The following is a 27,676-nucleotide window of genomic DNA, read 5'->3' on the forward strand; positions in this document are numbered from 1 at the left end:
GGGAGGAGAGCTGATAGACAGATGGAGCAACAGCATTAGCAAAATGTCTAGATTATTTATTAGAAAATAAGTGATTATGGTGGGAAAACTGTTGTCTTATTTCAAATGGATCAATGTGCAATGGATTCTTTTCTAACATAGGTATAAAGTATCAAAGAAAAAATTAGAAAGGGAGAAACATATTCCTGCATGTCACAATGTTCATTTGATGCAGAAATTTCTCTCTTCTCATTCTTACCCTAAATCACCTCTGTAAATTTCATTATTCTGATAACTCACAGACACACTTTTACTGATCTTGATGATCAGAAGATCTTCTATTAGAAACTGACGGGAATGAGTTTGGGGGCTCATTTCCATGTGCCTCTGAGCCCCCACAGAGTAGCAGAGCTAATCTCCAGTAGTCCAACAGTTAAAATAATTGATGAGAATGTGTTGAATCCTCAGGAGAGAAGGGAGGAAGAAAGAAGGAGAGGAGAGGCTTGGAGGGCGGAGGGGAGGAGGGCAGGTGCTGATTTCAACCCTGTAGCGTCAGGATTGCGTCAATTCGGGTTTCAGCCACGTCTAGTGTCTCAGAGACGAGCTTCTCAGAAGAGCCAAAACAGGAACAGGGGTGGTAAATCACTGTGCGAGAGCAAGTGGACCTCCCTCTTTGCCTCCTCCCGTTCCAGGCGCAGGTCCCCTGAGCTCGCGCTGTTGTTTTCAGCACTCACGAAAGCCAGCGCTTCAGATCCAGGCAAGTGAATCAAGCCAGGGAGTTTTCCGTTCAGCACCTCGGACAGAGCACGCAGCAAAAAATGGCTCCGATCACTACCAGCCGGGAAGAATTTGGTAAGCAAGTTACTCAACTTATAACTGTGGTTGTTTCTTGAATACTCCAGAGTGGGCTGTGATGTTGGTGTTGTTCTTGTTGTTTTTTCAGGGGATGCTGGATATAGATTTCCTAGGTAGTTAATCTGAAAGAGAATGAGAACTGGAAAGGGGCAGTCGTGGCTTAATTCTGTTGTTTCTCCCTTCCTTGCTATCTTTCTCCTCAAAATTGCCTTCTGCTGGGGAGATTTTACATCCAAGAAGTTCCTAAACGTTCATGTAGCTCTGTAAATCGCAGCACGCGCTAAGTAAAGGAAAGGGAGTCTGTTGTGTGTTTTTGGTTTCATTAATTCTGTAGGTGATTTTTATTTGTAGGTAAATCTGTTTTTAACTTACCAGAACAAGCCAATGTTTCTGGGATTACATAAGGGTTTGATCTCAGTATAAAACAACTTGAATGTTGGGGGTTTGGGGTGTATATTTCATTTTGCAGTGTACCATAAGGTTGTTTTTCTCTGCTATGTTTTTCTTGTATCCTTGAAATATGTTGCTAGTGGAAGACAGAGAATCCTCTGATGCTAGGGTTAAAGTGGTATTTTAAATGAACGGACTTGGTTCATTGCATTTCGCAGGTGAGGTAACCAAAGCCCAGAGATGTGAGAGAAGTATGGCACGTCAAACAGTTAACTAAAAGCTACTGGAAAGTAAAATTAGGAATCCGGTTTTCCAATTCAATTTCCCTCTTCCTATACCAAATTTTTGGCACCATTGCTCTCCTTCTCTCAGTAAATAAAATCAGATGTACTTCAAATTAAAAAGTCATATTTTTAGGTCCCATTATATTTCAAAGACAGGAGATGAAGTTTTACTTACTTTACAAGTATTCAAAAAAATCTGGAAATTTTATAGAAGTTTGTGAATAAGGAATGATATTTATGAATAAATCACAATTGTTATTAAACTGAGGGAATGACTGAGGTCTTTACTCTCAGAAGCTTAAGACCTTATCAGTGGAGAATACAGAGGGAGTACGTGCGTCTTTCCATGATACATTGAATATTTTGCCTTATGACATAAGTATTGAATAGAGACAATCTGTGACATTATATTCAGAAATGAGTTTCCTTTACAGCCTTTCATTTGGGTGATTGAGTTTATATTGTTGTGATGTTTATTCCTGATTTCTGATTTGAAAATAAGAAATTTTCTAATACTGAGGCATTTTCAGAGATAGGGCTAGGGAAAAATATGTTCTAGCTTGGGCCATTGGTCTATTTAGGGGGAAAAAAAAAAGGATCATTTTTCTATTGCATTTATTGTTCTCCTAGCAATGACTTTGGTTTTGCTTCTTGGCCTTGGATTATTGGAGAGTCCAGGAGTGGATTTTTCCCCCCCACAGAGACTTGAATAGGAGGAAAAACCAAAAAGCTGATACTAAGTTTAACTGATTATCTTTAGCTCTCGCCTCATTCTTTTTCTGTAGTATTTACTGCTTTTTCTACTTGGGGAATTCAAAGGTTTATTTTTCATCTTTACATGATCAGTTCCTTAATCTAATTAAACTATGGAATATTTTTACTGTTGTTTTTTAATCTTATATATATCTGCTCTTATTTGTCATTACTGATTCTTATATTCTTTGAGTTCAGTTTTGAAATTATGAAGTAGATATGCAAAAGATTTGGGGGGATGGGGAACGGGAGTAACAAAAGATTGTTCTTTCAGGGGTTATTCCAACAAGCCTTAACCCTTTCTTGACTGGGACCTTTAACTTTACTATTCACTATTTGGGATAAAAATGCACAAGAATGAAACTAAATCCAGATAATACTACATTAGTTATATTCACTATGATTAAATTAAACATTGACTCAATTGCTGCTCTGTGTCCGATATAACAATACTGCTTTTACTTAAACAGTGTTACTAATCATTAGTTGGAGGAATATGCTTACATATGGGGCATGATAAGCTTCATGCATAATCAGTGCTACCTAATGTCAGTAATTTAATGTGCCCTCATTAAGGTAAGAATGCCAAGTTCAATTTTATTACCATTTGCCATGTGGAAAAATGTTAGAAAAAAATCAGTTATGGATAAAATTGAACTCTAAATTATCTATATTCACTCTTAATACATGCTAAAGAATGATGATTCATTTGTAGCCATTGTTTTATTTTTATCCCACTTAGGGATTTGTACTTCAGATAATTCAGTGTTTGAGAAATTTTGGTCTGTATACCAGGAGTTTGCAGTGATAGAAGTTATATAATAACAATACCCTGCTGTTCATCTTTTTTTGTTCTTTTTTCCTTAATGTATGTAATATTTCTCTTACCAGTGTTCCATAATTGAAATGGAAATTATTGATGAGTTTGTGATAATAGCAGATAATGTTCCTTCATTTCTTCAAATTCCTGGAACCGCTAGCCCTTAGATGTTTCCTTATTGAATCTGGGATAAATAACAAACTAATAAGAATACAAAATTTCTCAGTATTTAAAGAATGTGCATTTAGAGTTTCATGGTCAGTAAAAACTGATGCTTCTGGGAAGCTTCAAAATGTCAAGAAAGTATAATGAAATTAGTACTGATTTATCATGCTATAGTTAACTCACATTATCTGAGAAAACAAAGGTAGGTCAGGGTCATTCAGCATCCCTCATCCCTGACCTAAGCCTGGTCACCTTTTTATTTTATTTGAAAAAAAAAAAACCCTACTGAAATGAAGAAGTTTCTATCATAGTGTATTTCTTTTCTGTATGTCACGCAGTGTATGTGTTTATTCCTGAAGGTGATATGAAATGTGTACATAACTCATACCCAGAACAGTCAGAAAGTAATCCAATCTGTGCAACCTACAGCAATTGCCAGCTCCAGCATGCTTTTCAAATAGGCTCATATCTCCAACTCTACTCCTTTAATGTATTTTATTGGTCATTTGATTTTTCAGATGAAATCCCCACAGTGGTGGGGATCTTCAGTGCATTTGGCTTGGTCTTCACAGTCTCTCTCTTTGCTTGGATCTGCTGTCAGAGAAAATCCTCTAAGTCTAACAAGACTCCTCCATATAAGTTTGTGCACGTACTAAAAGGAGTTGATATTTATCCTGAAAATCTAAGTAGCAAGAAGAAGTTTGGAGCAGATGACAAAAATGAAGTAAAGAATAAACCAGCTGTGCCAAAGAATTCATTACATCTTGACCTTGAGAAGAGAGATCTCAATGGCAATTTTCCCAAAACAAACCTCAAAGCTAGTAGCCCTTCTGATCTGGAGAATGTGACCCCAAAGCTCTTTTCAGAAGGGGAGAAAGAGGCTGTTTCCCCTGATAGCTTAAAGTCCAGCACTTCCATTACTTCAGAAGAGAAACAGGAGAAGCTGGGAACCCTCTTCTTCTCCTTAGAGTACAACTTTGAGAAGAAAGCATTTGTGGTGAATATCAAGGAAGCCCGTGGCTTGCCAGCCATGGATGAGCAGTCAATGACCTCTGACCCATATATCAAAATGACGATCCTCCCAGAGAAGAAGCATAAAGTGAAAACCAGAGTTCTGAGAAAGACCTTGGACCCAGCTTTTGATGAGACCTTTACGTTCTATGGGATCCTGTACACCCAGATCCAAGAGTTGGCCTTGCACTTCACAATCTTGAGTTTTGACAGGTTTTCAAGAGATGATATCATTGGAGAAGTCCTTATTCCTCTTGCAGGAATTGAATTATCTGATGGAAAAATGTTAATGAACAGAGAGATTATCAAGAGAAATGTTAGGGTAATTCACTTTTAGTGCTTAAAGTATTTAGAAACAATCTCTTATGTAGCTTTTGTGTATCTAGGGGATTTTCACTAAACTATAAGTTTTATACATATCATCTTTGCCATGTTTAATTATTATTAATCATAATCAAATGGGGAACAAGGGACTAGAGTAGATGAAAGAAAATTTAATCCACAACTGAAATGCTTAAAGTATTTTAATTATATAAAATAAATAGGCATCCATTATGGGTATTTAAATAGCACTTATATAAATATTTCTGTTAATGTTTATCATAAGTATTTTGACTAGGACTTCCACTTAACCTAAAATGCAGGTAAATATTTCTTATTCATAAACAAGTTAACAACAATGTTTTAACATCAGCATAATTGAATTTGAAATTGAAATTGAAAATTAAATCAGTTTATCCTGAGGATTTGGAAGTTGTATTGACTTTTTATGGAATGGCTTTTCAAAGATGAGCCATCACATCATTTGAATTATAAATGTTCATCACTATTTTGTATGACAAGAAGTGAGTTACTCTGCCTTTGTAGTTATATGGCTGTAGTAGTTCTGAAACTATTACACAATGATAAGATACCAAATTTAATCCCATTTCCCCCTTTAAAAACAGAACTCAGTTGACTTAAACTGTAGTACTTGAGAGTAATTTGTTTCTGTAAGGCATGATTTTATAGAATACCATAAAGATCACCTTTGTTTCTTTGTTGAAATTATGAACAGTCAAGGTTCAGAAAATTAAGTAGCTTGTTTGAGACACCAAGGTGTTTAGTGGCAGAGTAGGAATAAAGATCTATTCCCTACTCTGATTCTTCTTGAACTACTTATTCATATAATGACCCCATGTCAGTTTTTGTATATAGACTGAAGTTCTAGGAGCTCTGGCCCGCCATCATTCTTAGTTATAATCTAGCTCTGAGTTTACATATTTGTTAATATCAGGTAATACTTGTAATTTGAGTTCTTGGTCTTCTTAACAAATGTCTTTAAAGTACAAATAAAATCTAAGTAGCATACAAAGAAGTATCTTATGATACCCTCCAAAAACAAAGTATTAAAAAATTGGGTCAATTCCTTCAAATACTTAATTCATTTCTTGGATTTGAAAGAGGACTTTGAGTGGGGGCTAGGGACAGAGAATTTTAACTCCATCAGTCCTCTGGGACAGGAGATGGTAGCAGTTAGAATAAATGTCAGTTGCTCTGAATTTAAATTCCACTAATGTCAGTGTTTTTTAAAAAATCAAAATCAAATCAAACTTATCATGAGTCATTTGCCCTACATAGATCCATTCAAATGATTAGACATTTATTAATAACTTCAAAAAGAAATCATTTAGTTAAAAAGTAAAAACAGATAAACAAACAACAACAACAATACCTCAGTATAGGCTGTATTCTCAATATCCTTTTAAAGATTTCTAGTAATGGGTGTGGCTAACTCATTACAAATTTTAATATCCGGTAGTACCGAAAACCACCACAAGATGGCAGACAATTGTTTTTAGAAGGTGATTGTATGGAACAAAACCTTGTGATTGCTGTTGAATTCTTTAGCATATTAAAATAAAAAGAAGTAGGAAAACTATATTTAAATAACAATATTGTATTGTTTTAAAATATTTTTAAGTATGAATTTCAAAACAAGAAAAATAATAAAAATATACCACATCTCTCTTTGTTTAGAAGTCTTCAGGACGTGGTGAGTTACTGATCTCTCTCTGCTATCAGTCCACGACAAATACTCTGACTGTGGTTGTTTTAAAAGCTCGACACCTGCCTAAATCTGATGTGTCTGGACTTTCAGGTAAGAATGCTTCTGAAAAATTCAGCCTCAGTGTATAAGTAATACATTGGGCAAAATAGGTAGCAACTTACATGACTTTGATTTACCTTTTACCCACAAGCGCAAGTGATCTGATTGTTTTTCTGTTTCTCATTTAATGAAATAACAATGTAAGCCAGTGCCATTAGCGAGAAAAAGAAAACTATCTAGTCTAAGTTTTAAGCCATTGCTAATACATGGTAGATATCTGACTGTATGGGTTTGAAGCAGAAAACAGTAATAAATGCTGAGGTAAGAGATCATAGCCAAAAATTTCTCAATGGTTTGGGAGAAGAGTTCTTAATTTTAGTATTTTTGGTGAGCCTGCCTCACCAAACACTTATGCTTCTGTTGTTTTTATTATTTTTCCTATAATTCTTTAAGGATCTGCTTTAAACATTAGCTTTTAGTTTTGTGACTAATTGAAAAAAATTCCTTGTTGTATCACACAGTGAAAAGAATACTTGACCTATGGAGTAAAATCATCTGAGTTCAAATTCTAACCCTTCCATTTTAGTATATAATCTTGACTGTCTTTCATAATCTCTGTACAAAGTAGTTGTAATAATGCTTACCTTGAGGGGGATTGTGAAGACTAGAAAGATATACCTCATTAAATAACTTCTATTTCTGTTATTATTACTACTATGGTTTATTAATGGCAGTTGAAGACATGATCTTAAAGTTTTGGATTAGGACACTCAAATGAACTCACATGCTTCAACCAGAAAGAGACAAAAATAATATAATTAAATATATGATAAGTAGCATGATCCTAAAATCCATACATTAAGGGTGACACAGGGAAGGTGAGCATTGGAAAACAGGAAGCAAACCCAGCTGGGGATTAAAGAAACACAAAATTTAAAGCACTAAAGGACATTGCCATTGTGAATTCTAAATGCCCGTACAACAGAAAAGTAGAGAGGTAGAGAGACTCTACCAAAGTCATACAATTCAATCAGGTTAGGTCTTGTCTAATGCTTTTTTCTTCTATCTTATTTTCTGGACTGAGTTATACATAATCAGAATGAGCCATTAGAAGTTTTTGTTGTTGTTGTTGTTGTTTTAATTATCTCTTCTTCTTGCCATTAAACTCCCTTTCCCATCCTATGGTTTAGAACAGTTTTCTCTTCACATTGCATATTCTTGTTTTCATTTTGTTGGCAATAGGTCAAGCTTGATCCATATTTTCACTTTGCTCTGACACCTTTTCATTCCAATCTCATTTTATTGGCATGCATCAATCTCTAAGGGCACCATTACGTTGAGATCAACTCTCCAGCCAGGTTCTGCCAGGATAATGTCTGTCATTTACCATTGCAGATCCCTACGTGAAAGTGAACCTGTACCATGCCAAAAAGAGAATCTCAAAAAAGAAGACTCATGTGAAGAAATGCACCCCCAATGCGGTGTTCAATGAACTGTTTGTCTTTGATATTCCTTGTGAGGGTCTTGAAGAGATAAGTGTTGAATTTCTGGTTTTGGATTCTGAAAGGGGGTCCAGAAATGAGGTGATAGGGCGGTTGGTCCTGGGTGCAGCTGCAGAAGGCACCGGTGGAGAGCACTGGAAAGAGATCTGTGACTATCCCAGGAGACAAATTGCTAAGTGGCATATGCTCTGTGATGGGTAGTGTCCTAGCCATGATAAGTTGGAACTTAATGATTTTTACTAAGAAAGGAGCAATTTTCTTTCCTTTTTTCTCCTGATTCGTGATTACTAGCTTGTGACAGCAAGCTGCTCCTTTGTTGTTGTTGTTGTTGTTTGAAATGGATTGAATTAGCAGACCAGAAAGTAACTGTAAATGTGTATCATGATATTTTCCCCAATATTAGAGAAGTTGGATAAATTTTCATGAGCTACTCAGTCTCTTCTGCAGGTTACCAGAGTAGCTGAGCATTTTATGAATCCTGCAGTGCAATCCCAAGCTATAGATGTGGTTTAGAAGGTGATGATCTTGTGGGAACATGTCACGGGAGAGCGATGTGATTTTTAGGATTTGCAAATGAAGAGCATGTTTTCTCTTATGAAAATTCATCCATTTTTCTTCAGATGGGGAAATCAGTTTTTATTTAAATCCAAAGATATTAAAGAAATGTTCTCTAGTTTGTTTTTATTCATTATGTCATGTGCAAATGGTTGTCTTGCATATAAAAGTATATGGTCATTTCTCTTTGTAATTATTTGATACAACTTATTATACCAGGAGTATCTTGGTTTTGTTTCAAAAGGACAGTGAACAAGCTGAGAAATCATTTTATTAAAGGGCTGAGTTGAGAACACTGTGGCTGAAATATTATTTTTCTCCCTCCTAAGGTTATATGTGAGTCAGATTGTTAGAAAATATGATCTCACATAAGAACTGCGGCCTTGAATTATTCACTGCCCTTCACAAACATCAGTGTAGTTGAAGAAAGCCCTGATTACCTTTGTGAAATTGTGGAATTAGTTAGTGGGTAAAGAAATAAACTTCAGCTAGAAATCCAGTTAGAAATGCAGCTTTCTGAAAAGAAATATGTACGGTACATAAGTGTGCATTCAAGGCCATCCCTCGTCTGCAGAAAGGACATGACTAAGTCTTCTAGCAGCTTGTCCTCCCCCAGAAAGGACTAAGCTACTATTTGGAAAGACACAGACAGACTTGAAGTTTTAACCACTGCCAGATAGAAAGCATCACTTAAACCAAGAAACTAAGTAATGCCTGAAAAATAGCTATACAGCAAAGCCTAATATAATTTACACATTTTCACACAAAATCTATTTAGGCTGTCAAATTAGCACAACAAAGTATGTTTCACTATCTTTCCTAGGCTAATTTGTCTTGAGCTGTTGTCTGTGGAGCAGTTTATAGACTTGTGTCTTTTGTGGTTTGCCAGTGCCAGGGCTCTGAAATTGTGAAAACCTGCTGGAGAAAAGCAGCACCCTGGGATTACTTGAAAGGACAAATGTCACCATATTTGTGTTTTTAGAGCCTATGAGTGAAACTGGACACAGTTGAATTATTAAATATGCAAGTTAGAGATAAAGTCTACTGAAAAACTTACATTTTGAGTCAGGTTTTGTGTCAGTACCTTAGCTGTTTTTGAGAATGTGTTTGATATCTCAGTGTTTGTAAATTCTATGACAATGCATTTTCACAACAACATACATGCTTTTTATGACTATGCCTAATGTAAAGAAAATGTTTTACATTCTGTATGTACAAAGATCGAAGTCTGCCTCTTTTTTGTGCTTTAAGATGACTTTGGGATTAAAAAAAAAAAAAAGAGTATTCCCTAATCATTGTCTTTAATCCAACAGAAGGTCACCTCACAGCATTTCCATAAAAGCAACACAAAATGAATCGTAGTCAATGTGTGCTTTGGGGAGGTCAGATGGCCTTTTTATTGTATGTATATTTGTTATCATGGACCATGGAGTAGAATCTATTTTGGAGTTCTGAAAAGTTGTGAGGAGTCAACTCGAAGTATCCTTCACAGCAGCCAGAAGGTAATGGTGGTACCAAGTAAAGTATGGTTGTTGGAGGGTGATTTTTCTTTTTTCTAATTGGAACAGCAAAACCAACAATGAATACTTTCAAAATTACAATGAAGAATTTGTAAATAGTTTTTAGTTTTTAAAATTTAAAGTGTTTTTGAGTGTGAAAAGTTGAGTAAAACTCTTTGTAACTGCTTTTAAGAAAAGAAAGAAGGAAAACTAGAAAGGAATTGAAACAGGCAGGGACATCTGCGATCCCATCATCTTCTGAAAATTAAACTGTTTTATAATGTATTACAATATCAGTGTGAATATCTTGAATTCTGTTGCAAATACTGCACTGTATGAAACATGTAAATTAACTGTTTGTCTGATTAGCCAATCCAACCACCCTCATGGGGAGGTCTCTGTGTTTGAAGAACCATGTAACTCAGTAACTGACTTGTTCTGATGTTGTGACTCAATAGAAGTGATTTGGAAGGAAGCATGGTGTATGAGATGGTGTCTGTTCTTTTGTGCCAGCTCTGTATGATGTTTGTAAGACCATGTTTGTAAGACATGAATAAATTGCTGCTTTTGCCCAACCCATTTCAACTCAAACTTTTTGCCAATAGACTCTGTATTAAGAATTCTATTATTTCTTCCTAAGCTTCAAGTTTCTTGAATGCATCTCCCGGCGCAGAATAGGGATCACTAGGGATTCAGCACCAAGGTCTTCCATATATTTTATTTTATTTTGCTTAATCCTCATAACAATCGTCAGGGAAAATTATGATTATCCCTGTGTTACAGAAGCAAGAGGACTTGAGGAGCTTAGGCAGTTGACTCAAGAGCATATGGATAGTGAATAAAAGGATTTCTTGGCTGACTCTGCTCTTCCCTCCCTGCCAAACCACTCTCCTGGAGAAGTCCTCGTCAATGAATCAGCTAGACCCTTAAAGGAGATAATGTCCAAATTCTGTGACTTACCTGTTCTTCTTTTCTTAAAATATTTTATTTAGTTATTTATTTGGGAGATAGAGAGAACATGAGTTGGGGGGAAGGGCAGAGGGACAGGGACATGCACAACTCCCTGCTGAGTGGGGCTTGATCCCAGGACCCTAAGATCATGACCTGAGCCAAAGTCGGATGCTTAACCAGCTGAGCCACCCAGGTACCCTCAGACTTTTCCTTTCTACAGTATATTCACTTTTTCGTATTTTATTTGCTTTTTCACTATTTTCTAGCACCATTCTTTATTCTTCCTTTTTTTCTCTCTTTGGCTATCTTACTTCTCATTTTAGTCTCTTTCATTACTTATTTTATATTACTGCCTTTTATTTTCTTTTTAATATTCCCCATGTCCTTACACCAGATAGATACGGTTAGAAAACTGATGTGGAAATGGAAGTCTTATTTCTTCTTAGAAAGGGGGAGGAAAAACTCTCAGGACATCTTCAACATTCCCATCAAACACCAGCTAAGGTAAATGGGAATTATGGGACTCACCACTGGAGGATCAGCCACTGTTTATAACATCAGTTTGTATCAACAGGTGAATGGATAAATGAATTTTGGTCTGTCTACACAGTGGAATTCTACTGAACAATGAAAATAACTGAACTACTGATAGGTGCAGCAACATAAAGAGTCTTAATAATTATGCTGCATTAAGGAAGGCAGATAATTTCCCCTGTCCCTCCATGTAGAATATATGATGTAGATTTCAGTTATAGAAGATGTTTGAAAAATGCAAACTAATCTATAGTGATAAAAAGCAGATCAGTGTTTACTTGGGATTGAAAGGGAGCACAGAGAGGTGTAACTAAGAGACATTAAAAAGGAACAGGAGAAAAATTTAGGGGTGATGGGCATGTTCATTTTCTTGATTGTGATTATGGTTACATGGTTATATACATGAATCAAAATTTATCAAATCCTACAATGTGCAGTTTATTATATATAAATTATACCTAAATCGAACTGTTAAGAAAGAAAAGCATAAGATAAAAGCCTCTTAAAACCATTTTTTTAAAAAGATTTTATCCATTTATTTGACAGACAGAGATCACAAGTAGGCAGAGAGGCAGGCAGAGAGAGAGGAGGAAGCAGGCTCCCTACTGAGCAGAAAGCCCGATGCGGGGCTCCATCCCAGGACTCTGGGATCATGACCCAAGCCGAAGGCAGAGGCTTTAACCCACTGAGCCACCCAGGTTCCCCAAAACAATTATTTTTTTAAATAAGAAAGGGGTAAATATACTAACATTACTACCAAGAGTATGATTTCTAAACTTTAGTACTATGTAGCACACTTTGGGAGCAATTCATTTTTCTTAACATATATCTCCCCAAGAATATATAGTTAGGTGACCGCATCCCTATGCAAGTATGCCACCAACTCATTCTTTAAAGCAAATTATTTGTTTGCTTTTATTTATCTTTTTAAGAAATTGATTTCTAATTCCAATTTTGTTTTAATGTTCTATGAAGTATTTACATATTTTATTTATTTATTTTTATTATGTTCAGTTAGCCAGCATATAGTACATCGTAAGTTCTTGATGTGGTGTTCAACGATTCATTAGTTGCATATAACACCCAATGCTCATCACAGCACATGCCCTCCTTATTTAATATTTACATATTTACAATTTTCTAAAGATCCATTTACAAAACAAAGGACATTAACAGAAGCCTATCTTCTATTTTTATAGTCACCCATATCTCCTTTCTCATACGCAATGACTTTTAAAAGTTATAATTTAATCCTTCCAATTTTTAATATAAACAAATATGTACATTTCTTCATATTTCTCTATTTGTTAGTTGAACAAAAGCATGCTATACAATATATCATGGAGATAATTCCCTGGCTGCATATACAGCAAGTCCTTATTCCTCTTTATAGTTGTATAATAATCTTTACACCATTAATTTTAAATGGCTATTTGGGAACATGTATTTATTCTCCCATTTTAACATAAGACCTTCATATATTTCATTTCTCATTACATGTCTGAAGTAGCTAGGTTGCATATAGTAAGCTCAATGAATATTTATTTAATTAAGGTATAAGCCACTGTATCAGATTTGAATCAAATTTAATTGATTATTGTATGGGAAAAATTATAAAAACCACTATTGTTAAGGAATAATAGTAGAAAAAAAGTCACTCTAAGATATAAAAGGATTTTTTTGTCCTTCTAATATAATTTATTATATATGAGAATGAATATGAATAAAATAGACATCCCAAACTTTTTCAAATTAGTTTTGGGATGAACTATGTTTTATTGTTTATTTCTTAGAACTGGATTTATGCTCACAATTTCTAGTATTAAGCTAGTACTAAAGTGATTCTCTATTCCCTGATAGGACATCATCTGAGCTCAAGGAAAGACAATTTAAAATCAAGTAGGATATGGATTTCACTTGAAAATTTACTTTGGATGAGGGAAAAAAAAGAAGAACAAGAAGAAAGAATATTTCCAGTGGATGATTCCAACATTGAGGTTGTATAGCACACATGAAAAATAGCCCAGGGCAATACCAAAGCTCATCTAAGCGAAAGATTTTAAGATCAGGGAGTTCCTGAAGGACCTACTTAGGTGGCCCATGCAAGGTCATGCAGAGAGCAGTTGGGAAATCCGAGCAAGCAAGTAGATGCCCAGGCCACACCTTGAATGTCCACATGGCACTTGTGGAGAAGGCAGGAGCACACTGAAAGTATTGCCTCAGGCTCTGCTACAGTGGTAACTCATTCATTCAGAGGAGAACCCATAGAGACACACCTTTGGATGGGAAATACATCTAGTTCTCAACCCCAAATTGGCCCCCTGACCCAAGTTGCAGAGTGAGGACTCTAAGTAAAGCTTCTATATTACCTCTATTGCTAACAAACACTACCTTGCACTTGGAATTACTTGTCTAAAGTTTGTATTCTTTCCTGACAGGGAATCTCTCTGTGATATGCATTCCTGTATCTCCCTTATCTGTTCATAGTAGGAGGTAATGCAAACATTTATTGGATTGAAATTTAAAACAATAATATAATGCATTTGCTAATTTATATCCTCTCACTCAATGTGCAGCACAACACAAGATGTAGTTAATATTCCTTCAGGTACTGATGAAAAAGATAAATATCAGAATCGTATCTAATTTTGAACCTCTTAGTGGCAAAGGTGAGATGGAACCTAGGGCCTCCTGAATACAAAGCCCTGATTGTGTATACAAACATCACACTGACCTGCCTTTAAGCTGGCACAGAATCTTGTGTTTTGCCTCTTTCGCAATTCCCATGTTGATGTCAGACACATGAAAAACACTGAAAATACTGTGAATTACGGTTGCATGAATTCCCTAGGTTTGTTCATTCATTCTTCCTTCCAACTTCTCTCTCTTCCTTCCTTCTTCCCTCTCTTCCCCCCCTTCCTTCCTTCCTTCCCTCCTTCCTTAACACAGATCATACAACAAAGACTCTATCCCTGACTAAACTTTAGTCAGGCTTCCACAAGCCCAGGTTTTAGCAAAGAATCCTGCTAAGCTAGTTTATTGAAAATCCCAGCCCCAACACTTGATATCTGATCATGTTTATCACACCCATCTTTGATATTTAAGTCCTTGACCTACTTTAGCAAGAATTCTGTCAAGCCAATTTACTAAGAATCCCTCTACTCTTGATACCTAATAAAGTTCCTCTTAGTAATCTTAGATCCACTAACCCTGCACTCTGCTCATTAATTATAAACCCCCAGTTATCTTTGCTGTATTCTGACTGGCATTCAATCTCTCTCCCTTATTACAATAATCTTGAATAAAGTCTGCCTTGCTATGTTTAACAAGCCATTTTCTCTTTAACAGTGATAGAAAATGAAACTGAATATGTGTGGGTTTTCCACTAAAAGCTTTTAAGAACTTCTGTTTATTTCTCTGAACATTTGTGTTTGAAAGTTTGACACAGAGGTGACAGCTCAAGGTCATCATAAATACCAATGCTAATCCAGCAGTCGTGCTTTTGTGGAAAACCATGCTGAGGTGTAATATGAGGTCAAATCAGATCTTAACAGAAACCAGATGGGCTCAATTATCTATGTACTGGGAAGTGTTTTTCTTACTTTAAAGGAAACATTTCCATTCAGACTCTAGTAAGTAAAATTCCACAGTTCTTGATTTTATGTTAGTAAAATTTAAATTGGTTAAATTGCTTTATTAGGTCAAATTCTCCTTCATATGAAATATTTTCATTATCTCTTTGTCTTAATGGATTAAAAAAAAAAAAGCACGAGTTCCAAATTTAATTTCCCTTGGTCTGAATCTTGACTTCATTTCTTATTAGCTGTGTGAGGACTGTTTGTTATTAAACACTCGTGTGTCTCAATTTTTCCCTCTCTAAAAAAGGGCTGATAACAATTCCATCATAACACAATGTCCAGATTGCATCATAACACAATGTCCAGGCTAGTGGTGAGAATGATTAATTCTGTGTGGAGACAGGTTTCAGAAAATGTGTATTGAGTTTCTTTGGATCCAAAGAAGCAAAAAAATAAAATCTAGTAAATTAAACTGCAAGTCTTTTAAAATAGGTATTGATATCTGTTAGTAGTTCATCTGCTTCTAGAAGCTTACAGTTCTATTTTACAACATATTGTTACATCCATTTTAATATTTAATCCTTACAATGAATTCATAAAGATGGTAAGAAATATATTATTTTTCTATTGTTTGCAAGTTTGGTGATTTTTTTGTAGATTAACTTTTGTATTTTACCAAATGGAGGCAGTTGAGGGGATAGAAAAAGTCATAGGACTGGAGGGAGAGGGCATTTCAGAGTTTAGGTTTAAGGTAGGACAGAGCCAAAGCACACAGAAAACAGAAAACAGAGAAAAAAAGAATTATGATTCAGACAAATTCCAAACCATGATGATGGGGACATGGCACGAATGATGGGGAGAAAAGATGGGGTCAAGGGAATAAGGAGAAAATACCACTTCTGGGGAAAAAATATTTTATTTTAAGTAAAACTAGAAAAATGTTTTATTTTGGAGTAATTGAAATGTCATGTTTATTGGTCAACTTACTTTATTGCTATGTTAATGCAGCTCTGCCTTCATCCATGCATATTACTATATACATGCAGAACACTGGGGACTTTGTATCAAACTGGTTTCTAGGAGCAAAAACAAAATTTTTTTATTTTCTTTAGTTTCCAACACTGTAAAAGGAATTAAACTAAGGCAAATGTTTCTGGAGTATTTGTAAAGATGAATATCATTAAGTATCATTAGTTTTATGTAATAATTTTATTTAAATAATTATAATGGAACTAAACAATCCAACTTAATTATACAGTGACAGTGTATAGATTTGCACTGTGAGGAATGTAAAATACAGATGTGTATTAGTTTGCTAAGGCTGCTGTAACAAATAGCACAGGTTGAGTGGCTTAAACAACAGATACTTACTTTCTTACAGTTGTAGAGGCTAGAGGTCCAAGATTAAGGTGTTCACAGGGCTGGTTTCTTCAAAAGCCTCTCTTGGCTTGTAGATGGTTGTCTTCTTCCAGTGTCTTCACCTGGTCTTTGTGTATGCTCTAAGTCTTTATCTCTTCTTCTTATAAGTAGACCAGTCATATTGAATTAGAGCTCACCCATATGACCTCATTTACCTTAATTACCTCTTTAAAGGCCCGATCTCTAAATACAGACGCATTCTGAGGTACGGGGGGCTAGAATTTCCGTATATGAATTTGGGGAGGGGGCATAATTTAGGGGGAGAGAGAGAGAGAGAGAAATTTATTCCCCCAAATGTATACTGAAAAATTATTTTATATTCACTGTAGAATTTCTAAATACCACATCAATATTAAGAGTTTTCTTATTCTATTTGCCCTCCTCTTAAAGTATGTGGACAACAGGGTCTGTTTAATTATTCCCAAAAGCCAATCACAAGGACAGTCCTGTTTGTCCAGAGAGAATTAGTATAAGCACTGTAACTTTTCTGAAGATATATTTTGTGGGAATAAACTAGGAACAAGCATTTCACTATTATTAATACTTATAATAATATTTTAAGTAAAATAAAATAGAAGCGGCAGATGTCATGCTGGTTTGCTTTTCCACTGAGAGAAAAACTAGTCATTTCATGAACCACAGACCAGAATTTTTGCTAAAAGTAATAATGAATTTGCTATAAAATTTGAAAAATTATTTTCATAATTTTATCATGTTAATTATCATAGAAATGTGTATATTAAATTAAAAAGTCATAAAGAGGTAATGTGAAACAGTGCTGCACTGAAATAGGACTGGCAGTTTTAATATTGTTTTAATCCAATCTCTATTATTAACATAGGGAATCAATTTCATGCTAATACTTTAAGGTCCTATGATTACGTATGACCCAAGATAACTTAGTTCTATTGTAATATCATTTAGTTCCTTAGCAACTCCGGTCACTCCAGTTCTCCCACATTTTTAGGAAGGACAGTCCAGAAAAAACAAAAACAAAATGAAAGACCAATAGAGAAATTTCAAGCAACAATGTTGAAACCAAGGCTTACATTTGGTCCATGTGGGCCTTTTTTTTTTTTTCTCTTTCTGTAGTGGTTTCTTCCCAGCTGCTCCTTCATTGCCCTCACGCAGACATGACAGATGAGAAATAAAAGAATCCGGTGACTTCAGAGACTGACTTAGGACCTCTGCAGCTGCCATGTTCCCTCAGCATCTTCCTTCAGACTGATTGAGATCTGTTTTCTCTGCAGGTAATAGAGACTACTTCTCAAACAGTAGGGCATTAAAAAGTTAAAAAATAGTGCCTTCCTTTAAACAGATATTTATTGGAAATACTTTGGGTTTTTTTGTTTGTTTGTTTTGCTCTGTTTCTGTTTCTTCCTTAGGATTCAGTATTAATTCTTGCAGATCCTCACAGTGGAATCTGCTGACATTTTACTTGACATTACGGAAGATACATAAGAACTTTTTTTTTTTTTTAAGATTTTATTTATTCATTTGACAGAGAGACAGCGAGAGAGGGGACACAAGCAGGGGGAGTAGGAAAAAGAGAAGCAGTCTCGCCGCCAAGCAGGGACCCCAAAGCTTAATGTGGGGCTGGATTCCAGGACTCTGGGATCATGACCCAAGCTGAAGGCAGATGCCCAGCAACTGAGCTACCCAGGCACCCTTAATATATGTAAGATCTTGGGGCACCTGGGTGGCTCAGTGGGTTAAGGCCTCTGCCTTCAGCTCAGATCATGATCCCAGAGTCCTGGGATCGAGCCCCACATCAGGCTCTCTGCTCAGTAGGGAGCCTGCTTCCTCCTCTCTCTGCCTGCCTCTGCCTGTTGTGATTTCTGTCTGTCAAATAAATAAATAAAATCTTAAAAAAAAAAAAAAAAAGACATGTAAGATCTTAAGAGCTGAAATGAACGAGTATAAATCACTCAATTTACCTGAACAAGAGGTCCTGGGCTCCTATCTGTGAGGGAAAGATGGCAAATGAAAAAGGGAAAGAATGTGTGAAAGAGTGGTAGATTCTGAAGGTAAACATGAGGCTCTTCAAAACTGTTGTGTGGGTTTGGCCATAGAGTTGTTGCAGATTTGTGTTATCCAAAAAACATACTGATAGGAAAATTTTTAACACAACAAAGTTTTGTGTATCAAATCCTATTTAATACTGACTTATTTACATAAAGGAATAAAAATTTTAAAAAATACTACGTGTATTTTCTAGATTTCGAGCAAGGACTTTTAAACCCAGGAGAAATGGAAAGCTGAGCACCTTGACTTTTTGGAAAGATTAACACGCCCCCCACCCCACCCCTTGAAGTTTCTGTCTCAGTAGACTTCAGGTGGGGTTATGTAATAAGCCTTACAAGCAAATATTCTGGGGTGCCTGGGTGGCTCAGTTCGTTAAGCATCTGCCCTCAGGTCAGATCACGATCCCAGGATCCTGGGATCAAGCCCCACATGGGGCTCCCTGCTCAGTGGGGAGTCTGCTTCTCCCTCTTCCTCTGCTGCTCCCCCTGCTTGGGCTTGCTGTCTCTTTCTCTACCAAATAAGTAAATAAAATGTTTTTTTAAAAAAAGACAAATATACAAATAAACAACAGACCAAAATCAAGCGAAACCTCAGCAGGCACTTCATACTATCAGCATCTTTTATTATTATTTTTTAAAGATTTTATTTATTTGTTTGAAAGAGAGAGCATGAGCAGGGGGAGGGGGAGAGGGAGAAGCAGACTCCCCTGCTGAGCAGGGAGCCTGGCATGAGGCTCAATCCCAGGGTCCTGGAATCCTGACCCAAACCGAAGGCAGTCACTTAATCAACTGAGTCACCCAGGTACCCCTGCCAGCAACTTTTAAGCAACATTGATTTATAAAGTACCTTGATATACTTTTAACTCATCAGAATGCAATAAAAATGTCATGTGAATAATTGAGGATAGTTATTTTTTGAGCCCGTTTTACAGATGAGGACACTGAGGCTCAGAGGCATTATATAGCTTATTGTCCAAAGTGGAAGAGAGGAGGATTTGAGCTTAAGCCTTCTATTTTTAAGTTTGATATCCCTTCTTCAATATCATGCTACAGAGAGTATTTTAAAAGTATGTTCTTTTGAGCTGTAAAGAATTTCCTTCTCATGTATAAAAATCAGAGTACAGTTTTTTGTTTTTTTGTTTTTTTCAGTTGGCATTTCCTTCTGTCTGCTTTATATAGAAATTCTACCTGGATGTTTAAATTTGGTGTCTCAAATTTAACACATCCCTAACAGAACTCACAGTGAGTCTACTCCCTGTGGTTGCAAACCTCTTACCATAGCCTTCTACTTCTCAGGACATAGCCCTTCCTCTCTTCCAGTTACTCAGCCCTCAATCCTAGAGTCCTGTGAATTCCTTTCCTTCTCTCATATCCACGCATGCAGCTTGTAGCACATCTGGCCACTAAAAACATCTCTCCACCGCCACCGTGCTACTTGGTGTGTTGGCAGCCCATCAAACAGCTGCTATCCCAGAACCTGTGCACACACAGCCCCTGCCTGGAAATTGCAACACACCTTGTTCCTTCATTTCTTCCAGAGATAAACTCCCGCATCCCTTCATCAGGAAGACTTGCTGTGAGCTCCCTCTCCTGCCCCACCTCCACCTTCCCTAGTTTATTCCGTAGCTCTTATTTCCTCCTGAGAAAGTATTTATGTGTTGATTTTCTGTCTCCAACCTCCACAATGGAGGCTCCAGTTAGAGTAATGACCCAGTTTCTTTGTTACCACTTCTTATGCCTTCTGAGCCCTCCGGTCAGCATTTGTTAAATAGATGTATTCGTAAGAGAAACCAGGCCCTACCAATGTTAAAAGCAACCTTTTTGAATTTACACTCAATATTTATGAGTTGTGCTTCTTACTCCAAACCCCTTCCTTTGTGCAGCAGTTCTGGAGTCTGGCTGCAAAGAAACAGACCCAGAGGTTAGGATACCCTGGGATTCTTCAGGAAGTGATTTGCATTTTCTGATGTGTAATAGTGGGTGAGAAGAGCCAGTCCCCCCATTGTTTCCTCAATACCTGACTTTATTCCCCACCTCCTTCTAGGATGCATTTAAAAAATGTATTTAGTTGGGGCACCTGTGTGGCTCAGTCATTAAGCATCTGCCTTTGGTTCAGGTCAGGATCCCAGGGTCCTGGTTTGAGCCCAGCTTCCCACTCCCTGCTCAGCGGGAAACCTGCTTCTCCCTCCCCCACTCCCCCTGCTTGTGTTCCCTCTCACTGTCTCTATCTCTCTGTCAAATAAATAAATAAAATATTTTTTAAATGTATTTAGCTATTTGCAATTTAACAAGAGTAGGTCATCTTCAGAGCCTAAGTCCCTAATTATTCACCATTGGAAAACTGGTAAAGGAATGTAAGCAAATAGCTGAAAACAAAATTTGGACTCCTTAATTTTCACTTTCATCCAATTTCTTAATTTAGGAAGGCCCAAAAGAAAAAAAAAAAAAAAAGTTGAAAGGCAACTGTATGCGGGACCTTCTCTCCTGAATCTTAAGCACAAAATAGTCTCAGAAATTGTGCCTGACCTTTGGAACATGACTGTCATCTGCTTTCTCTTGACAACTCCCGCATTGCAATGAAGGTGAAAAGGCTCAATCTGTCCCAGGCATTCCAGAAGCAAAGTGGGAGGCAATGCAATTCCACCCGGCAACAGGAGACTGCCCCTCTGTGGGACTGCGATTTGAAATAACTTCCAAGAGATGAAAATGTTACCTAATAGCGTGCTATGTTACATAAGTCTTACAGCTCAACAGAAGGAGTGCAGGTCTGTGAGCCTAAAGGTAGCTGAAGGCAGACAGCTCCCCTCTCCTGTGGGAGATGCCCCACCCCACCGCATCCCGCAGCCCTGAAATTTCCACTAGGGGCAACAAACACGTAAGGCTCCCTTACAAAATCTCAAGCTTGAATTAAAATATGTGTGATAGAAATTAAGGACTTTTAGGTATGCTAGAGATCTAGTTAATCTAACATCCTCAATCAATAGATAATAAGACTTGGACCAGGAACCTGGTAAACAGCAGCGTCCCCAGGGAAACCTAGGGACATGAAGATCAGGGCATTAAATACCACTTCACAGAACTGGGTGTGCACACGGGCAAGGCGTGGTCCTTTTCCAGTCCCTCATGTTTCAGACTTCCTGAAGAGCTTATGCATTGCCCTTTGCACAAAGGAAGAGCCTGGCTTGGTGGATAGTTTAGTTGGACGTGGAGTCAGAGGTTTGGAAATAAATGCATTATTGAGAATGGGAAGTCAGATCCCCCGGCCAGATGAAGAGCAGCATAAGGGTGTTTGATTCTCTGTGAAAAGGAGGATGGGGAATACGAGCTCTGGAATCCACTGCGGAAAGACTAGGAAATGAAATGTCAGCTTTCACTCACCCGTTGTGCAAAAATTCATTTTGCTTGGCCTGAGTTTTCTCATCTCTAAGATGCTCTTATTTTCCTGGCCATACGGGTTAGGGATGACAAGGACGATCACACTCCCAGCCAGAAGCAGTAGCCATTGAGATCCTCCCTCAAATGATTCTGGTCCCAGCTTCCTTGGCTCATCTCCCACCTCTCCGTCCCAGCCCCACACGATTTTCTGCTTGTGAGGGCTCCCGGGGAACATCCCCCAGATACACACAAATACTCTGTTCTCCACACTGGCCATTTGCTCCCACTCACTAGACAGGGGCTCTTCCCATGGTGATGTTCTGGAAGCATCAGGCTCCCCAGGGATTCTCCCCCTAAAAGTCACAGCAAGCCCCCTCCTGCTCTGGCCTCAGCTCCGCTGGCAGTGCTCACGCAGCAAACAAATACCTCTTGTTTGAAGCTGTTGCATCGGCCCAGACCGCCATTACTGTCAGTGCGAGCAGCGTGGTACTTTCCAGAGCCTGGAGGTCACAGTGGAATCCTGTCTTCCAGGAACATGTGGAAAATTCCTCGCCTCTTAATTTTGTATCAAATTAGGTGAATCCTAGAGATTCTCCCTCTCCTATAGCCAAATTCAGATAGTCCTTTCCTGAGGCCTTCTGGTTTTCAGTGTGCCAGTTAGCTGTGGCCATAATTTGTATGTACAGTTGCCCAGAAATGATCCTGAAGCGCTGTGGTGGAAATGAAGCTGAATGAGTTCTTCTTCTGGTTCTAACAACCTTTCTGCAAAGCCCCCCATTTCTGACATACTACCTTGGATTTTATTTTTATGCCTGATTTTTTTCTCTCTTTGGATTCTACAGCATCATCTAAAAAGAACACTGGCAGGACCCTTTTAAGAACCCTACATGTTTCCGAATCATCCCTGAATCCCAGGGTAAGCAGAGGTCAGCTTTGCGCTAGGTAGATTCCTGTTGCCTATAAATCGGGATAGTGTGTCAGATGACCTCTATTGTTCTCTCAGAACTAAAGTGCAGGCCTCAAGTTAAGTATTTGGCAAAATTATCATGGTGATATCGGGAGTCATCAAATTCTTATCTCTGAGAAACTAAACTGGGGCTCTAAGATTTTGAAATTGCTCAGCTACCTAGATCTAAAAAGTCTGATCTTAAAAAGACACAGGAATGTTTCCAAAGTAGCAAATGATACTTGTGGAGTGGCAGGGTACTTTGGAGGCAAGTAGTATACGGGACACGCAATGGGAATTTCTTTCAAATCAAGGAAAGTATTAGGCCCCACCAATGCTTGTAGAATTGTAAGTGATGGGATTAAAAGATCAATAAAACACGGTTCTTGCCCTCAAGGCCTCCACAAAAAGAAAGTAGACACATGTACAAGACTTAAAGTAGAGGGAGAATGTGTTCTATGTTGTAATAATGATATAAAGGAAGGCAGGATTATAGGGAACGGACAGGGTGATTATAACACAAAACTACTGGCATTTCAGAAATAGCTTTAAGCTAAAACTTTAAAGTTTGATATCAATAGGCATTTATACAAGGAAAAATAAGGGTAAAACAAAAAGAAAGTACATGGTACATGGCTCGTCAAAAATTATCAAGTAATTGGGGCGCCTGGGTGGCTCAGTGGGTTAAAGCCTCCACCTTCGGCTCAGGTCATGATCCCAGGGTCCTGGGATCAAGCCCCTGCATCGGGCTCTCTGTTCAGCAGGGAGCCTGCTTCCTCCTCTGTCTCTGCCTGCTTCTCTGCCTACTTGTGATCTCTATCTGTCAAATAAATAAAATCTTTAAAAAAAAAATTATCAAGTAATCCATTGTGCTCAGGGGTTAAGTGTTTGGGAAGGAAAGTTAAAATATATGTTTTGACTAGATTTTGGAAGGCTGTGAATGATCTGTTAAGACATTTTAATATTATTCTGTATATACTGAGTACATTGAAAGTTGTTTGTTATTGTTTCCCTATGCTTTGGGGTTTGGACTTTAACCAAAAAATGAAGAAAACAGATGTAGAGTTTCACCTACCAGGTGTTTTGATGTATTTATTTTTTATTTCTTCCCAACAAAATATAATCTCAGTAAATGGCTGAAAAATTATCTTTCTCTTTAAATATGTATCTAGGCAAATGGACACAAAAGTTGAAACTGAACGTTGAATTTCATGTCATCTATTTCTCCCAGGATTGCCTATCAATTTGGAGTGTTGCAAGGACAGTATTTCTTGATGAGTGGCTGCTGTGAAATCAGAGAATCCCCCTCCTTGCATCTTCTGCCTGCCAAGTGGACATCTCAGTTCGTGGTTGTCTTTCTGTATGAAGTATATTGTTTCTTGGGACTTGTTAATCAAATGGGCCTGGTTTAACCTCTCTAAGAGTTTCAAAGAAAGTCACTTCTGTCTCTCATAGTCTCTAACCAGATCAAGGGTGATAATACTGTAAATGTATAGAACTTCTAGATATAAAATTATAATTACCATCATGATTACAAATACCAACAATAATAAGAAGAATTAATTTCAGTAACTGTCCTGCCTCATCCCTCTTACCCCAGACTCCAGAGTTTCAGGCTATTTCTTCTTCACTGCCCTCTACCATCTGGAAGCCTCCGACACTTTACCTCCCAGGGCTGGAACTCCCCCCACCCCGCCTTATGAAAATAGACTTTGTCCATTTCTTATTATGACCAGGCTCTGTTTTTGGTGTGGGAGAAATAGGTAGTTATGAGTTGATCAGGTAAGCCAACACACTCAGTTGTTCAGGTTGTTTGTGCTGCCATCCTTGGGTCCTGAAGGATTAAGTGAAAAGCAACCTATTTCCAGAAGGCTTCCAGGAGATAACTCTACTTTCTGGCAGTGATGATAGCTGGTGCCACAGCTCCTTTTGGCTGGGAGGGACCCATGTAGACCATTGCCTCCTCACTCTCCATCTGCAGTCTCGGGAGTAGGGTTCCCAGGGCATGGTAAAAGATAACCAATAACTCTTCCCAGCTTCCAATCTCCCACTCTTTTGCCAACATGAAAAGATTATACTCATCCCACACACCTGAAGATGGGTGAGTTCATATGATTTATTTGAGCCAATTAAATGTATACAAAAATTATGTTGTCATGTAACACGGAATTTTGAAGAGGAAGGAATGCTCTGCAAGATTCTTTTCCCCTCTGCCCTGGTTGATATTCAGTGATATTTCAGATGGAGCTACTGCTCTTCCTGGCTCCTAGGATACAGAGTTGAGTTCAGGGCCTTTCTGCTGTGATTAAAGCCACTGAGATTTGGGAGTTGTGTGTTACTACGATTACTCCCCAGTTTTCAAAACTGCTCATCTAAGAAGGAACATGACTTCCCCAAGGTCAACTAGTTTGAAACAAAGTACTCTAGAATCTTGCAATCAGTTTTTGTGATTTTCTCACTCAGTTCTTCTTCCAGACTTAAATTCTAACCTTTCCTTGAAAACTCAGCTCATCTAGCTTGTCCTTTTGGAACCATCCTACGTTCAGCCTTTCTCAAGGCCAATGCCATTTTAGAAGGGCCTTCCTCTAATGCTACTAAATTTGCTCCCTTCAAGCCTAATTTTAACACGCCATAGAAGTGTTTGAAGAGTGTCTCATTCCAACATGAGTGGAGGACCCAAATACTATTTTTAAACTGTGAATTTAGGACAATTTACTTGAGAGATGAAAGGAAAACTGGCAGTGCTGAAGTCATATGTTAAAAGTACAACTGGCGAGAAAGCTCAGGTAGTCCTCTGCCAAGCCCATTTATTTTCAGATCAGATAGCTTGCTATTCCAATTATGCATATTTCATTGAAATTTATTCCAGTGAATAGAAAGATATGCATAATTCTCTTCAAATACTAAGGAATCTAGAAGAGAATGAATCAATCATTTCCTCATAGTGGGGGAGGAAATTTATGTTGCATTTATTAAAATGTTTACTCATATATTTCTGGTTATGTTTGTTGAGAAGATGCTGTTTCTTGGCATTTTAAAACAAAATTTCCTTATTATTAATCCTTAATGTGACACTGTCATCAGCATCCCAACTTTCTAAAATTTATTATTATTATTATTATTATTATCATATATTGTTATCTTTTGAGGGGGTTAAACTTGCATTTTAGCAGTCCCCTTATTACATGTAAGCATGTATAAAGTCATAAACTTATAAAGCTTTTATCCTCCTTACTCCCCGTCCTCACTGACTGCAGACAATAGCCTCTGATCTTGTAGCTAGGATGCTGACTGACTAAGAGGCAGCTTGGCATTGCTGCAAGTGGTATAGACTAGGCCAATAAACTGATCATGGTTTGAAAATTATTGGCTCTGTGACTTTGAGTAACTTTTTCTGAGAGTTTTGTTTGTTTGTTGTTGTTGTTGTTGCTGTTGTTTTAAGCTGGAAAATGGTACAATGAATATCTACCTTGCAGACCTTCATGAGGAAATGCATGTAAAATGCTTGACAAATTATAGATGACCAATGGTTGGAAGCAATTAAAATTTCAGCTCCAGATTTGAATCTTCTCTCTGCTCTACTGCAATCATCAGGCCTGGCTGGGAGACTATTGGCTGCGTTGCAGAACATTCCCACTTGTCAGCTACTCTTTCATTTCCCTCATATAGCAAGGATGCATGACACCAAGGTCAAGAAGAGATAACACCTGGCTGGAGTCATGTTTCCCTGACACAGTGATGCTTCTATATACACCTGCACATGTGAATCACCTGGGATCAGCAATACCCAAACAACTCTCCCAGTCTTACTCTTCTTTTCCTAATTTTGTCCTCTTCATATTTTAGACACATAGATGACATTTTTACCATCCTTGCATTGCATTATATTTCTCTTAACTCAACATCAGCATACCTACTCATACACTGTATGTTATCATTTCTCCTGCTTGGCCCTTCTAAGATATCCACATAGACTCTCCAGAGTCAAATTTATTTTTTCTAGTCTCATCAGCAGCCCTAAGCTCTTACCTGGTGTTTACCTACTGAAGTCAAGTTAACTTCACATGCATTCTTTTTGTTTTTAACTAACTCTTCCCAGAAGCCCTTGTACACTATATCTCACCATAGAGCCATATCTAGTCCATCCTGTATTTGTTTGCTTATTGCTATCAGTAGCAGTGCTGATACTGAGAAATATGAAATGTGGGCTAAAAGTCACCGGCACTCAAGTGCACACGAGTGCACTTGAGTACGTATAAGCACACGAGTACGTATAAGCATTGAGTACGTATAAGCACACGAGTACGTAAGCACAAGAAATGGACCCAGTGAATTAAATCATGACTTCATTTCCTTTTACCTTATCTATTTAGAGACCAATGCTATAACCATTCCCATTCTTCATATATTTACATCATTCAACATAACTTGGGTCCTATTTCCATCTGGAAACTGACCTAAATGGCATGTAGGTTCTGCAAACTGAGCACATTGGCCCACTTTTCCAACCAGGCTGAGAAGCCCAGGCAATATTCATGGAGAGGCTGAGTTATATCTCACTCAGCAGGCTTAGGATTGCAGATCATTTGAATAAGCAATTTTTCCAAGGTTGAGATCCTGACCCTAGAGGGCTCATCAATATCCATAGTGTCAAAAAAGACACTACAATGGTGGAATGCCTAGCATACAGACATTGGATCTAATTTCTACTGAGACCTCAGTGAAAATTCTCTGGCTTTGTGTTAAACTTTCATTCATTGAGTGCTTCTCTTTTAGTCAAATCCGACACCGAATTTATATGATTTAAAGCCATTAATTTCATTTCCATGTAAGCAGAGATTATGTTTAACGTGACATCAAACATTTGCAGGTAAATTTAAAATTGAAGAAGTCTAATTCTTTGATGTTTGAGAAGCATCCAGAAGACTGATATTTCTCTCTATTTCA

The 27,676-nt window shown here is 37.6% G+C and overlaps 1 protein-coding gene and 1 long non-coding RNA gene across 3 annotated transcripts; both read left to right on the top strand.

Annotated features, from left to right (window-relative positions):
• The first annotated feature begins 504 nt into the window (after positions 1-504).
• Positions 505-10,481, top strand: SYT4 (synaptotagmin 4). Of its 2 annotated transcripts, none has more exons than XM_059140167.1 (4): positions 505-831; positions 3,765-4,579; positions 6,280-6,397; positions 7,742-10,481. In XM_059140167.1, the coding sequence occupies exons 1-4, from the start codon at positions 798-800 to the stop codon at positions 8,047-8,049; spliced, it is 1,275 nt and encodes a 424-aa protein (XP_058996150.1). In that variant the 5' UTR covers positions 505-797; the 3' UTR covers positions 8,050-10,481. The 2 variants fall into 2 exon arrangements, with proteins under 2 accessions (XP_058996150.1, XP_058996149.1); XM_059140166.1 differs by having other exon boundaries at positions 509-831; positions 6,277-6,397.
• A 7,019-nt stretch (positions 10,482-17,500) lies between these two features.
• Positions 17,501-26,952, top strand: LOC131811781 (uncharacterized). Its single transcript, XR_009346113.1, has 3 exons — positions 17,501-17,634; positions 22,626-22,699; positions 23,961-26,952. It is a non-coding gene; the product is annotated as an uncharacterized LOC131811781 (long non-coding RNA).
• The last annotated feature ends 724 nt before the right edge of the window (positions 26,953-27,676 follow it).

Source organism: Mustela lutreola, chromosome 11 (genome assembly GCF_030435805.1).
Source record: "Mustela lutreola isolate mMusLut2 chromosome 11, mMusLut2.pri, whole genome shotgun sequence".
NCBI classification, from domain to species: Eukaryota; Metazoa; Chordata; class Mammalia; order Carnivora; family Mustelidae; genus Mustela; species Mustela lutreola.